The sequence below is a fragment of the Ipomoea nil genome, unplaced genomic scaffold (genome assembly GCF_001879475.1).
Source record: "Ipomoea nil cultivar Tokyo-kokei standard unplaced genomic scaffold, Asagao_1.1 scaffold1895, whole genome shotgun sequence".
NCBI lineage: Eukaryota > Viridiplantae > Streptophyta > Magnoliopsida > Solanales > Convolvulaceae > Ipomoea > Ipomoea nil.
In genome coordinates this window covers 1,167,490-1,183,988 of record NW_017618323.1, presented here as the reverse complement: position 1 = coordinate 1,183,988, position 16,499 = coordinate 1,167,490, and the positions used below count along the sequence as shown (strand labels likewise).

At 32.3% G+C, this 16,499-nt stretch overlaps 2 protein-coding genes across 2 annotated transcripts in view; both read right to left on the bottom strand.

The window, feature by feature from the left end:
• The window catches only part of LOC109193486 (keratin, type II cytoskeletal 7-like), a 29,674-nt gene extending 16,841 nt beyond the window's left edge, over positions 1-12,833 (bottom strand). Inside the window, exon 1 of the mRNA XM_019344326.1 lies at positions 12,827-12,833. The gene's annotated coding sequence lies outside the window, so the exon portion shown is untranslated. The remainder of the gene's footprint in view (positions 1-12,826) is intronic.
• Positions 12,834-13,615: 782 nt separating this feature from the next.
• On the bottom strand, positions 13,616-14,356 carry LOC109193517. Its single transcript, XM_019344359.1, has one exon. The coding sequence runs from the start codon at positions 14,354-14,356 to the stop codon at positions 13,616-13,618; it is 741 nt and encodes a 246-aa protein (XP_019199904.1).
• Positions 14,357-16,499: the final 2,143 nt, after the last annotated feature.

Genomic DNA, 16,499 nt, shown 5'->3' with positions numbered 1-16,499 from the left:
AATAACTGTTAGCTGATTGGGTTAGTGGGTTTGAGTAGTTACGTTGATAGCATTAGCTGATTGTAGAAAAGAGTTAGGTAAATTAGCTCTTAGTTGATAACTGATTACATGCAAAATGACTTTATCAAAAAGATGATCAAAAAAGCTGCTCAAAGCAGCTTTTTGAATTTTAGCATTTTGAAGTAATAAGTTGTTACAAAAGTTAATTAATCAAACACTCATATTGATTGTTTAACCAAGTCAAACAACGAATAGTAATCAAATAAGTCAAAATTGACTGATAAGCTAACTATGTTACCAAATAAGTTCATAACCACTCTAATATTACCAAATATGAATCAAACACGTGACTTTTAAATGAGAGTATCATGCTTTACCTATTTTTTTTTTTGAAAGGAAAATATTTCAATAAAATCAAGCAATTAAATGTTCAATACAAGAAGGGATATTAGAAAACCAATTAAGATGACCAGTATGAGAACTAGCAGCTCTAGCCAACACGTGAGCAAGCTTATTCACTGATCGATTGATATATTGAATGGACACTGATTCAAAGTGTCGTTTAAGAGATCGGCAATACTTGAGAACGCAACATGCATAAGAATGATCTGGTAAGTCATTATTCAGAAACTTGCATACCAACTGACAGTCTGATTTTAGAAGAATGTTATGCCAGCCTTGTTCAAGAGTCCAGGAAAGAGCTTCCTTAACAGCCAAAGTCTCTGCAAGATGAGGGTCTTTAAGACAACCTATTTATTAGTCACTCTTTTTAAAATTATTTTATTTTATTTTATTTGTCATGTATAGGCCGGATTTTAAGTCAAAGGCTAGGCGCAATCAGGAATGAGACAAGAGAAAGAGTTCCAACAGTGTATAAACAATATTCTAATTATTTCTACCTAATTATTTATACCTTCAGTATACAAATAATATACATTTAATATATTAAAAGTATACATTTATTCATGATCCATATTGCACAATATAATTTGCTCCACACATAGGGTATATGGTACAATATTTTTACACATAATATTCATTATTTGAACGTGTACAAAATAGTATGAAATCATTTAAGGGTTCATTATTTATATACTTAGTGTTTACTATTTGTGTGCATATAGTTCATTATTTGAGCATGTACAAATTGGTTGCAGTTTTAGGCTCATTTATATTGTACATGAGATTCATTATTTGTTTAATATATTATTTCTTTGTAGAGCACAACTAATTAAACTACTTATTCAGCACACTCAACCCTCTCATTTAGTTAGAAATCTGATATTCAATTTAGGCCGTTTAATATTTGTATGCAAAGTGTTCACTATTTATATGCATAAAGTTCACTATTTGTGTGAATTTTGTTTTAATGCATGGTAGGTCCACAGTAAAATTTGCCAAATGCCTAAGACATCTCAAGCACCCTAACGACGCAAATTATATTGTGGACCAGGAAGTATTACAAAAATCGTGCCTAGGCGTCGCCCGACCGCGGCGAGGAAGGCCGGAGTCGGCCTCCTTCGCGGCCGGGCGGCTAGGCTGCCGCCTAGCCGGCTGAACCGGTCTTTTAAATTATTTATTTATTTATTTATTTTTAGTTGTAAAGTGTTAAAAATTTGGCAAGGCATAACTTTTGACTCGGTTGTCCGTTTTGACCAGTCTTTTGCTCTTAATTTTATTTTTTTATGTATTTAGATGGTTTCAACAATATTTTAAACGATTTTACAACCACTTACGTAAATAATTTGTAAGAAAAAACTAGAGGAACCTTATGTTTTATTAGTGAAGTTTTCAATTTTTAGTTTAACTTTTTTAAAATAATAATAATAAATCGGCGCCTAGGGGGCGCCTAACGTATTTTGCAACATTGGGCCAGGGTCAACCTTGCACAGTGGATCCAGGTCTAAAGTGACGTTGTTTTATATTAAATGTCAATTAGTGCATCATGTTTAATAACATTATCATCTTTTATATACGTTTATAATATTTATTCTATACTAGTATTTCACCCGCGCGATGCACGGGAAAAAAAATTATGTTATTATAAATATAAATAAAAATAGAAAAACTAAAATATTTTAAATTATTTAATATAATAATATTTTTGAGCTTCCATTGGTCAAGTATTTATTATTTTTTATAGAATACAAAATTACAATTAAAATAAAAATAAAAATTATAATTATAATTTTGTATGATTAATATAATCTCTAATTATGTGCATATTCAAATAAATTTATAGAGAGAATTTACATAATTACATTGATTTATTCTTAATTGTATTTCATCTAATATTATAATTTTCACAATACGAATAATAACTAAGATAATTACATTTGGAAAGCAAATTTCAAATTTTGTATGTGTAAATTTAAACTCTACTTGAACACATTTTTTATATGATTATATAATATATATCTATTTTATTTTTTAAAAGTATATTTTTTATATGATTATATAATATATATAGCTATTTTATTTTTTAAATGTTGTGTTTTTTTTTTATAATAAAAGATGTTGTGGCATTAATTGTAACATTAATTATTTCCCAAACCATATAGCTTTATTATGTAAAGGATGTTTATGAACATAAACCTTAATGTACATAAATACTAAACTACATGTGCATCATATATATTTATTTCCATTCTTCCCAAATATTATTTATTTCCATTCACTCTACATATAGTGGGTTTATAACTTTATAATATTGCTTCTGTATATTTATAAAAACAAAACTTAATGTACATAACTATTACACTACATGTGCATCATATACTATGTTTGTAATATTTATTCTATATATGATCATAAATCTAAATACTAGTGTACATATACATAAATTGCGTGTACATCATATCTATTTTTATTTACTCTGTAGTATGTTCATAATGTTCATTCTATATATTTATAAATAAAAAAAAATCTTAATACACATAAACATTACACTAAAGTAATGACTTTATGTACCTATAAATTTATTTTTTAAAAATTAAAATATATCAATATTAGTGACATTTAAATGATTTCAATTAAAACTTTTTAATGATGTTTTTTTTAATTAATTTTATTTGTGCATAAAGGAAAAAAGATAAAACTAATTTTAAGTTGAAAAAAATATTTAAGAAGAAAATATAGGGATGTCTTGGGTACATATTGTTATATGCACCATTGCCCATGATATAGTTATTGCACTAATAATGACAAATTGTATTGTGACTATGTTCCACATTGCATGGTGGAATATGGTCCAAAATGATATTGTTTCATATTCAATGTTAATTAGTGCATTATATTTAATAATATGATCTTTTTCTGTATAAATAGTATTTGTTTTATATATATGTTCATAAACCTAAACCTTAGAACATCCACTATAGTGGATTATTTTAAGTTTTTTCAGAATGCTTTCTTCCAAGACAAGGAGCAAAGCCAATGTGGGGAAGAACTAAATAAAAAAGAATTCTCCTGCAAATGAAGGGAGAATTGGACTGTAAAAAAAAAAAAAAAAAAAAAAAAAAAAAAAAAAAAGTGACTTGCTGTGCGCATTTGGCGCACAACAAGTCCACAGTCGTCATGCGCCCGGCTGCGCGTCAGGCGCGCCCACATACTTTTATTTTTATTTTTTTTTTAATTTAAAAAATTCAATTTTTGTTTTTTTTTTTTCTTCTCCCCTCCCACATTGTCTTTCCTAATCACTCTTACATTCTCCCAACTGATATGGATGCTCTTATTGCACATAAACATTAAACTAAATGTATATTATATGTATTTTCATTCTCTATATAGTAGATTCATAATGATTTTTTTTATATATATTTTCATACAAACAAAGCTTAATGTAGATAAACATTACACTACATGTCATATTTAATAACATTCATCGTGCATGTACTATGTTCATAATACTTATTCTATATGATCATAAATCTAAACCTTAATGTACTTGAACACTAAACTACTGGTACAACATATCGACATTCATTCACTCTATAGTATGTTCATAATATTATTTCTATATGGTCATAAAAATAATTAAAGCTTAATGTACATAAAATTACATTACATGTGTATCATCATGTTCAATAACATCCTATAACATGATGACAACCCCAACTAAGTTGGTTAAATTGTTAATTTGGTAATCATGGGGTCCCAAATTTAAGTCTCCATAGAAGCGGTTTATTAATTTTCTTGATTTGAACACACTATTGTAATGACTTTAGGTTCCTATAAATTTATTTAAAAATAAAAAATAAAAATATCAACATATGTATTATTTAACATATCTCAAATAAAGTTTTTCAATAATATATTTCTTATACATTAATTTGTACAAAAGAAAACGAGAAAAAATAGATAAAATAAGTATGTATTGGCACATCAAGGAAAATAAAGTATGAATTTATTTAATTTTATCAAATTATGTGATGTACTACATTTACTACTATTTTAACATTTAGTATTGTTATGATCAATATTTATGGAACTTTTTATAATATATATTTAATACTTAATTGTTTTGAGGAAGAAAAAGTAATAGCAAATAACTTTATGGGAGGAGTAAAAAGGAGTGGGAAAGCCCACTCACTTTTCTAAGAGCATCTTTATCAGTTGAGGTTATTTCTCAGTTATTTGTGGGTCCCAGCATCCACCTCATCCTCTATCATCTCATTCAATTACAAAAAACCCTTCTCCACATCAATTTTGAGTTATTTCTCAGTTTTTTATGCACCCACCATTTAACTCACTATATTTTAATTATTTCTCTTACTTATTGGGACCACAAATATACCATACTTTGCATAAGAAATATTTTTGAAATAACTCCTCCCCACATCAGCTATTAACTTTGAGTGGAGAGAATTCATGTAGAAATAACTCCTAAATAACTACTAGTGTGGATGCTCTAAGAACAAGATGGGAAGGATTCCAGATTCTACTAGTTATATTTCCTTAATTAATTATGGAGTTAATTCCATCAAAGTACTTGTATTTAGTGCAATTTTAAATTTAGTCCTAAATTATTATTTTTGTCACATCTCAAATTATTATTTTTAAATCACTTTTAGTTCTTCTCATGTCTTTTCCTATTTTAAGTAAGGATATTTTTGTCTCTTCATATTTTTCTTTTGTTATTTTTATGATTTCAACCGGTTTAATACGACTTTACTAAAAATCGGTTGAAAAATATGATTACTAAAAATTAGAGATAACCTAAAGTTCTAAACTAATTAAAGCAGTTGAAATCAAAAAAATAACAAAAGAAAAATATGAAGAAAAAAAAAAAACAAAAATGCCCTTACTAAAAATAGAATAAGTCATGAGAATGACTAAAAGTGTATAAAAAATAATAGTCTGAGATGTTAAATGACAAAAAAAATCATCTAAGACTAAATCTAAAATTATCATTAAAGACAATGAACCTCTTGTGAAATTGACTCTTAATTATGCCATCCATTTGACCTCATTTTGGTGCAACAAATTTGTAAGAGGGTAAAACAGGGAGAAAGAGTTTGCTTTTCTTAAATAATTTCATTTTCTATAAATAAAATATTATTAGAAGTTGGGAATGTAAATAATATTAGAAGTTGGGATAGAAAATACATTTTTTTCATTGAGATTATAAATAATTTAATGCCTACAAAACATTGTTTTAAAAAACGTGATTATAAATAACTTGTAATTTAATGACATTTTTGTGACTCTTCTAAAAGATAGATCATAAGTTTGAATTTCAGTGAAATTATATTAATTACTACATTCTAATAGAATCAAAAGTAAATACCCAAAATGGTCCCTCGACTATAGCTAAATTCACAAATTGGTCCTTGACTTTCAATTTCAATCAATTAAGTTCTTAACTTTGTAATTTTAATACGATTTGGTCCTCCGTCGATTTGACCGTTTGTTGACCATGATCTATGAGGATATTTATGTAATTTCATCTGCAAAGCTCAAGAGAACGTTGCGCTCTTGGAGGTGACTGCGTCGTTTCGGAAGGGGAAGTGATTCTCCACTTGCTGCTTGGAGATCACGAGCTGGTTCAGCTTGCTGACGTCGCTTGGAGTCACGACTTTCTCGTAGAGCCGCTCCAGGGATTTCGCCGATCTGTCTATCAAAATCTATAATCTCTTCGGCATGGGGTGCAGCGCCGGCCTAATCTCGATCGATCTCGCACGTGACCTCTTGTACGTGCACCCCAACTCTAACGCCATGGATTCAAATGTAACAGTGCGGTCTGGAAATGCAACCGGAACCTTAAAAAACCGACGATGGACCATGAAATTACATATATATATCCTCAAAAATCACAGTAACAAACGGTCAAATAGACGGAGGACCAAATCGTGTTGAAAGTCGAGGACCAATTTGTAAATTTAGCTATAGTCGAGGGACCATTTTGGGTATTTACTCTAGAATCAATAATACTCAAAAAAAAATAATTAATTATAAATGAGTAGTTTAAAGAGGGGAATATTGTCATCGCATAATTGCTCTTGAGAATACACATGGTGACCACCAAACATCAAGTACAGTAATGTCCCAGGCCGAGATAATTAACAACTTTGCCTTTCTTAATTGCCACTAACAATTAAGATGACACAACACCAATATTACTGTAATTAATCATCACGCTTGCCTGAAAGGTTAAAACGCTAATTTTAAACACCCCTCACATCTTGATCTAACAAAATATTTAGAAAAATGTAAACCACAGTACAATAATTTAGTGATTTCGAAATTAAATATTATTAATATCCACAAAGAATTTATCCACTTTAAACATATTTTTCACATTATTACTACCGAAATTTAAATATTTAGTTTCTCTTATTTGAAATATTACTTAATGAATTAGTGGGATAAGTTCATGCTGACTATGTGCAATGCAATCATCACAGTGTCCAATTAGGATCAATAATGATGCTTGTGGTTGTAGATCAGATCATGCATTGCATGTATGAGAACGCAAGTGGTGGACCCCTTGGTTTGTAGACTTCTGGGCTAGCGCTGCTAATTTCATTAAATGTGAAATAGGAAAATCTAAAAAGGGAGTGTTTTTATGAACCATTATGAAATTTGTTTCGGTCCAATCGGTCTAATTTATGTTATCATTGTTCTTAGCATGGACATACAATAACAAATACCATATACTTACTTTTATTAGGAGTCTGTATTCTAAGTATACTATAATTTATTCTCTCTCCATATACTAAGATTCTTTGTATTCTTATAAATATATTTAGAGAAAATAGTACTTTTTCCCCCTGAGTTATATACTTATAGTATTTTTCCCCCTGAATTATTTAAGTGGCTTTTTTCCCCCTAAAATGTTAAATGGACATATTTACCCTTAAAATAAATATTTAAAATAAATATTTCATTTATTTTTCTTCTCCAACAAATTATTACTATAATTTGGTTTAAACCAAACAGATACTATAGCAATCAAACCAAAATATTCCAATTACAATTTATAATCAAAACGCGATATTTAGAGTTTATTAAAATCGCAAATCAGAATGGTCGGTTCATGTTTTGAACTGAAAAAATAAAATACATTTATTGTTGAATTTAGACTATTTTAAAATAAAGACGGTTCAAAATCGCGAACCGGAACCGGATCCGGAACCGCCGGTTCACGGTTCATGATCTAGTTTTTTTTTTTTTTTTTTTTTTTTTTTAATTCTTAAATTTAATAAATTGAAATCCAAATATTGGGTTCTAGATCTGAATCATAACCGAAAACTTTTAATTCTATTGCTATAGTGTCTGGTTAAGTTCGAACCGAACCGTGGTAATCGCTACATATACGCAATAATTTGTTGGAGAAGTAAAATAAATAAAATGTTTACTTTAAGGGTAGAAATGTCAATTTAATATATTAGGGGGAAAAACTACCACTTTTAAAATAATTGAGGGGGCTAATGTGCTATAAATATATAACTTAGGGGGAAAAAGTGTCATTTTCCCATATATCTATTTATTATATATAAACTTTAGATCATCATAGATTAATCAATAATAATATTATTCTCAAAACTATTATTCTCACCTGGTATTATAGACCAAACGATTCATGGCTACAACTCCTACCAAAAAAAATCCCGCCGCCGTCACCTAACCCCCCGCCACCGGCGGGTGACACCACATCCTTTTCACGCATCATCTTCAATATTGTCTATCCAACCACAACCCCGATAACTACCCTACAAGCAGCTCATCACTTTATCGTCATTAAATATACTTCCTCAAACTATCTTATATGAAATGTTAGAAATAATTTATTCCTAATGTTGATTCATATAATAAAAGTGCATGTCAGGCTTAAATGAACCAAGTGGAAGATTGTTAGAAATAATTTATTCCTAATATTGATTCATATAATAAAGGTTGTAATTCCATAAGTACTCACCATGATCATTAGTGATGTGTAAAGGCGAAATTACTGATTGAAATTTTCTCCCTCTCATTATGTTAAAATTTAAGCTTATAAGGGTTAAAAGATGTATAATGGAAAAGGTTATGAGTTTCCTAAAAGGAGGTTTCACATTCCTAAAGAGATTTCTATTCCTAAAAGGAGCAAATTATATCGTGGACCAGAGTCTACCGTGCACACTAATATTATGTATAATATACATTTTAAGTGAATATTATTTTACTTTATATTTACAATTATAAAAGAAAATATAATTTAAAGGAATAAGATTCAAATAGGCCGTCGAATTATACACGATAATGCAATTAGGCCACTGAACCTAAAAAACATACAATTAGATTCATAAACTGACCAATTTCATTCAATTCGTTCAATTTGTAAGTTTCTAATAGGTAATCCTAAATTTAAATTATTTTTAAAAAAATAATTATTTAAAATTTAAGAAAAAAAAAAGACTTCCGAGGCCTGGCCTACATTTTCAAATCCGGCAAATTATTGTATGGACCATGATCCACACAATGTTATGTGGACCATAACAAAAAGTACATTTTTCATATACTAAATATACATTAATTTTGTACTGAATGTACATTATTTTACTGTATACAAAATATGGTTCATACAACTTGTGTGGACCATAATGATTGTTCAAATCAAAACTCCAAATTTAAAATCCCACGATATAATACGGATAAGAGGAGAGAATTGTTAAGTTTTGGCCTTTTCACTCGTTAGTCCCCGCGTGATGCTTGCACAATTATACACCCGGAATTGCGTGTATATATATATATATATATATATATATATATATATATATATATATATATATATATATATATATATATATATATATATATATATATATATATATATATATATATGTATGTGTGTTTGTATATGTAAAGAGAAGAAAAAGGAGGAGGAGAAGAACACCAAGTTATAGTATAACCATCATGTAAGTGTGTCCCTTTCATTCATCTTCACTCACTTTATATAGTGGTCATATACAACCTTTCAAGTACACAACATCAATACATGATTAAATGATAAGCAAATGAAAGGTCTAAATAGTTTAATGGCCATAAATATAAATATTTACAACACTCCCCCTTGGCCATTAAATAATTATACTCATGCCTCGTTAAAAACCTCGCTAGAAAAACCCTGTGGGAAAAACCTAGTCGAGGAAAAGAGTACATGTAGTATCAATCATGTGTTGCATCGGTTGCCTCGTTAAAAACCTTAGCCTAAGAAAAACCCAGTGGGAAAAAAAACTTAGCTAAGGGAAAAAGAGTACAACCATAAGCCTTCTAGGCATCATCTTCAGGATTTAAAAGTCTCCTAGACCGAGTTTATCGCTCCCCCTGAAGACAACAGTCTTCCTAGACTCCGCATCCCAATTTTATAAACATACTTCTCAAAAGTGGATGTAGGCAGGGACTTAGTGAACAAATCTGCCAGATTTTCACTAGAGCGAACCTTTTCAATGAGTATTTCACCACTCTTCTGGAGTTCATGTGGGTAAAAGAACTTAGGAGCAATATGTTTAGTAAGACCTCCTTTAACGTACCTGTTACTCATCTGTGCAACACATGCCGCATTGTCCTCATATAGGACAGTCGGGGAATCAACATTGCTCATTGTTCCGCATGAGCGATGAATATGCTGTATCAGTGATCTCAACCATACGCATTCGCGTGCGGTTTCATATAAAGCAATTATCTCCGAGTGATTAGATGAGGTAGCAACTAAGGTCTGTTTAATGGACCTCCAAGATATAGTTTTACCTCCACAAAGAAAAACATAACCAGTTTGCGATTTAGCAGTATGAGGGTCAGACATATAACCAGCGTCTGAATACCCTTTCAAAGTAATGTCCTGGTTGTTTTCAAAATAAAGACCAAGGTCTTTTGTCCCTTGGAGATATCTAAAGATATGCTTTATTCCACTCCAATGTCTTCTGGTCGGAGATGCACTAAATCTAGCAAGTAAATTCACTGAAAAGGCAATATCAGGCCTTGTGCAATTAGCCAGGTAAAGCAAGGCTCCAATAGCACTTAGGTAAGGAACTTCAGGTCCTAGAACCTCCTCATTATCCTCCTTAGGTCTAAATGGGTCCTTTTCCGCTTCAAGGGATCGGACCACCATTGGGGTGCTAAGGGGATGAGATTTATCCATATAGAATTTCTCCAATAATTTATTAATGTAGTTGGCTTGGTGAATGAAAATTCCATTTGGAAGATGCTCGATCTGCAGGCCGAGGCAGAACTTGGTTTTTCCCAAGTCTTTCATTTCAAATTCTGCTTTTAAGCATGAACATGCTTCTATAAGGTCTTCCTTTGTTCCAATAATGTTCATGTCATCGACATAGACAGATATAATGCAGAAGCCATTAGATGACTTCTTAATGAATATACAAGGGCAAATATCATTTTTAACATATCCCTTCTTCAGGAGGAATTCACTCAGATGGTTATACCACATTCTACCAGATTGCTTCAAGCCATATAATAACCTTTGAAGTTTGATGCTATACATGTTTCGATCTTTATCCCTCATATTGGAATTTTGAATACCCTCGGGTATTTTCATGTATATATCAACATCTAGTGACCCATAAAGGTAAGCTGTCACTACATCCATCAACTGCATATCTAATTTCATACTTACTGCCAATGATATTAAATAGCGGAATGAGATGCCATCAATAACAGGAGAGTATGTTTGATCAAAATCAATTCCGGGTCTCTGCGTGAACCCCTGAGCTACCAATCTCGCTTTATATCTAACCACCTCATTGTTTTCATTCCTCTTCCGTACGAATACCCACCTGGATCCTACTGGGATCACATCTTTTGGGGTAAGTACGGTGGGACCAAAAACTTTTCTTTGATTAAGCGAGTTGAGCTCTGCCTCAATTGCCTGTTTCCACTTCAACCAGTCAGAGCGCTTCCGGCACTCGGTTATTGACTTTGGTTCTGGATCCAGATTATTTTGTGGAATATTACAGGCAACTGCATAGGCAAAAGTGTCGTCGACGACTATTAAATCTCTGTTATATGTTTCTCCTGTATCAACAAAATTTATGGACGTTTCTATATTGACATCAACCAGATCATCGTCATTTCCCAAAATATTTTGATCTGGATGTTCCGCATTCCCAGTGTTCGTATTATTTAGAGCACGTGCAGGTTCACTGGGTTCTCCGTCTTCGGGACGGTCGTCTTTAGGACGGTTAACATTTTTCTGGAGTGACTGAGATAATTTACCAATTCTCGTCTTCCGTGGATTTAAATCTTTTGCACCAAGTGGTCTCCCGCGCTTCTGGCGATGGGGAGTGTCAGTGTGCATACTTGGTCCCACGGGGACTTCAACTCTCGAAGGAGCATTCACAGCAGGGATATGGGACCTAGTCACTCCTCTGTTATCAGTAAAAGCATCTGGCAGGTTATTTGCTAAATTTTGCAAATTAATAATTTTCTGAACTTCTAGTTCAGTTTGACTAGTACGTGGGTCTAGATACTGAAGATCCTTTTCATCCCATGAGATTTCTCGGCATTTCGTTAAATAAGGTCTTTTATCTCCCCCTAATGCCGGGAAATGATCTTCATCAAAAATGCAGTCAGCGTACCTCGCGGTAAACTGATCTCCTGTCATGGGCTCTAGGTATTTAATGATGGAAGGAGATTCATAACCAACATATATACCTAGTTTTCGTTGCAGGCCCATGGAGGTACGATTTGTAGGTGGTATGGGGGTATAAACTGCACACCCAAATACACGCAGATGGGAAATGTTAGGTTCTACGCCACGTAGTAGTTGCAAGGGGGAATAATCATGATATGCACTAGGTCGGATTTGAATTAAAGCTGCAGCATGTAATACTGCGTGTCCCCAACATGAGACTGGTAAACCAGACTTCTGCAGTAATGGTCTAGCGATTAATTTAATACGCTTAATCAGAGACTCAGCCAAGCCATTCTGAGTATAGACATAAGGTACAGGATGCTCCACTTTGATGCCCAAGGCCATACAATAATCATTGAAAGCCGTTGATGTGAATTCTCCAGCATTATCCATTCTTATTGATTTAATGGGATAATCTGGGAATTGGGCATTCAACTCAATAATTTTCGCAACAAATTTAGCGAAAGCTTTGTTCCTCGTGGACAGTAGACTAACATGAGTCCAACGAGTGGAAGCATCAATAAGGACCATAAAATATCTAAATGGTCCAGAAGGTGGACTAATAGGTCCACAAATGTCGCCCTGCAATCTCTGCAGAAATATAGGCGATTCATGTCCAACCTTAGTACGCGACGGGCGTACAATATATTTACCTTTCGCACAAGCCACACATGTAAACATATTTGGCGAAAGTACCTGAGATCTAGACAGGTTATGTCCAGCAGAATTAGATATGATCCGGCCCATCATATTCTGCCCAGGATGACCCAGACGGTCATGCCACATTTGAAAAGAATGTGGATTTTTTAGTTTCATGGTAAGTGCCACAAATGAATCATTGGGTTGTATATAGGTATAATATAACCCAGAGGATAAAGAGGCAAGTTCCTCAACCTCCCGCTTTTGACCAGTGATCAACTGAGTCATGGTCAAGAACTCCTCTTTGTTCTTAGTCTTGGTTTCAATATGGAAACCATTTGAACGAATATCTTTGAAACTCAGCAAGGTTCGTTTAGATTGAGGGTACAACAAAGCATTTTCAATTAGTAGCTTTGTACCCTTAGGGAGGATGATGGATGCTCTTCCGGAGCCCACTATTTGTACCTGATCATTAGAAATGGTAGTAAATTACTACTTGATTTGTTTAAGGTACGAAAAAACCTCATATCCGTTAGGATAGTATGCGTGGTTGCACTATCCACCAAACACAATGTTGGTTCATGCTCCATTGTGCGAACAACAACTTTGTAATGTTGTAAGATCTTCGGGGTTACTTCTCGAACAGTGGTTGTTCGTTACTAATTAACTAATGCCTTGGTACAAAAAATAGCATGTGAAGGTTAAAAAAAGAGGTGAACCATTCATCATGATAAAATAGAAAACATAGAAATCAAGTCATAAAACGATATGAAAAAAAAACATAAGTTCATAATCCAAAAAAAAAGATACGAAAAATAGGTTCATAAACCAAGAGCATAAGACAGATCATTCTTGATCACCAAAGTCTTCAAGCTCATATTTTAAAAGATCATCATCATCATTCATCACTGCATTTGCTTCAGGCAAATCAGTGTTGGTGTGATGAGATTCCTTTCTTGACGGTTGCTTATCATTTTTCTTTTGCGTCATTTTGTAAGCTTCAACCAGATGCTTTGGTGTACGACATGTACGAGACCAGTGTCCCGTACATCCACACCGATAACATGTTTGTGACCTTGATGAACCTTGATCACTTTGTTTCTTATCTTGGGCCCGGGAGTCATTGTTGCCTTTGCCTTTACCACTTCGATTGTTTCGACCGTGACCTCTACCACGACCCTTTCCTCGACCCCTTCTAGAATTGCTTCCCTGGGCAGTATGATGTGCTTTAGGCGCGGGGGCAGACCCAGCAGGTCGTGCATTATGGTTTTTCATCAACAACTGGTTGTGCTTCTCGGCCACAAGAAGTGCAGATATCAAATCAGAATGCTTTTCATAATTCTTTGCCCTGTACTGCTGCTGGAGTACAAGGTTACTCGCATGAAAGGTAGACAGAGTCTTTTCAATTAAGTCTGTCTCTGAAACTTCTTGTTTGCAGAGCTTTAGTTGCGAGACTATCTTATGAAGGGCCGAGTTGTAGTCAATAACTGACTTATAGTCCTGAAACCTCAGGTGAAGCCAGTCAAATTGGGCTTGAGGGAGGACAATCGATGACTGCTGGTCAAAGCGGTCCTTCAGGACTCCCATAATGCCAAAGGGTCCTTTTCAGTCAAGTATTCATTTTTCAGGTCGTGTTTCAAGTGGTGACGTAAGAAAATGAGAGTCTGCGCCTTCTGGCGTTTGTACACTGTGACTCAGCAACAATGGTTTGGCTTAGTTCTTTAGACGCGAGATGAATCTCGATGTCTAAAGCCCAAGTCAAATAGTTGCTGCCGTCAAGTGCGAGCTCATTAAATTCTCTTTTGGCGATAGAAGACATGATCTACAAAACATATATCGTATGGTTTCATATACATTCATAAAATCATATGTTCTCATAGCAAAATAAGGAATTTAATAGGATCTCTAGATGCAAAGCAAACTTCAAGAGATGAAATTGAAAGGTAAAAACTGAAAAACAAATTGACCTTTCAGATTCATGCAAGAGGGAAACTTTCATATTGAAGCATAGCAACCTTATTAGTAACATGCTCATATTGCAGTAATAAATCACAAAATAGCCATGATTAACATAATTTAACAATAGCATCTATGCAATTTAATTTGGATGCTCTTATGCGCATCATACATTATCAATACATTATATTGTGTACGCACATTACATTATCAAAATTCATGTGTACAATGCAAAAAATGAATTTTGAATATGAATGAATAAAGAAAGTAAATTCTTAGAGATAAAAATAATAATAATAATAATAATAAAAGACAATACGTATAGAAATCTATTCCTGCTATGTATATGTAATCAATTCTTCCATCATACAATACTTAATCAAGAGGGACAAGACAAGACAATTTTTTTTTTTAAATGTAAGAACTGTGCACACACTGTAGAAGCAAAATCACATTTGTTTTTCACAGAAGCAAAATAAAATAGAAATATATATATTACAAAATTTCGATTATGACATACATCCAAAATTTTGATTATAACATACATCCAAATAATTCATTTATGACATGCATCCAAAAAGATTTAGAAAAAAAACAGTTTATCTAAAGAAACAATCCATTTTAATTGTAATTGCTATTCAAAAACAAAATTAATGAACCATATTCTATTTTCACAAAGAGAAGGAATTAAAACTTTCTAGATGCAAAATTTTCACAAAATATATAAATATCTATTTTTTTTTGGGAAAATATATACAATCTAATAGTGGATTATATACACACATTATTTATCATATGAAAGTAAATTTCAAGAATACAAAGGATCAAATATAATCATTATGAGCCAAATATGCAATACGTACATTTCTTCCGAAGAGACAAAGATTTTAGATTTCCTTATTCAAGAATTTGCAGGCATATATACAAACTATGCGTACATATACAATATCATACTTATCTAGACAATATAATATAATATATTAGGAAGATAACCAGGCATATTGTGTTCATATATTTCATTCAATTCGCAGGATATAGAATTGGAAAAATATATTCATGAATTTACACAAACATACATATATGAGCCAATATGTGCAATTCATATTTCAAATTTCAGAAGAATATGTATCATATAAAACAATATCTTCAAAAGGAATCAAAAGGCATATAACCAATAATCATATCCACATATCCATAGAGCACAAAATATACAATTATAGGCATTTTTGGCAACTAGGGATGATAAAAAAAAAATTAGCAACATTGTTCATGCCAGCATGTATATTTGAACAAATAAACATGGCAGAATATTTATATGCATTTTTGAATAAAATATTGTATGCAATATTTTCAGTTTATGTTATAAAGGATACACATAGCATTTACAGACAATGCATATAATTCAATCATACAGAGTACATATTTTATTAACAACAAATATGCACTTTGTAAGAAAAGTAATGTATAAAGCATACCGTTCACCGAAGAGCGTGCTTGATAACGTGTTAAGTTTTGGCCTTTTCACTCGTTAGTCCCCGCGTGATGCTTGCACAATTATACACCCGGAATTGCGTATATATATATGTATGTGTGTTTGTATATGTAAAGAGAAGAAAAAGGAGGAGGAGAAGAACACCAAGTTATAGTATAACCATCATGTAAGTGTGTCCCTTTCATTCATCTTCACTCACTTTATATAGTGGTCATATACAACCTTTCAAGTACACAACATCAATACATGATTAAATGATAAGCAAATGAAAGGTCTAAATAG

Excerpts from the sequence above, each read along its gene's own strand:
- LOC109193517 (XM_019344359.1), bottom strand. The coding sequence starts at position 14,356 with ATGGGAGTCCTGAAGGACCGCTTTGACCAGCAGTCATCGATTGTCCTC.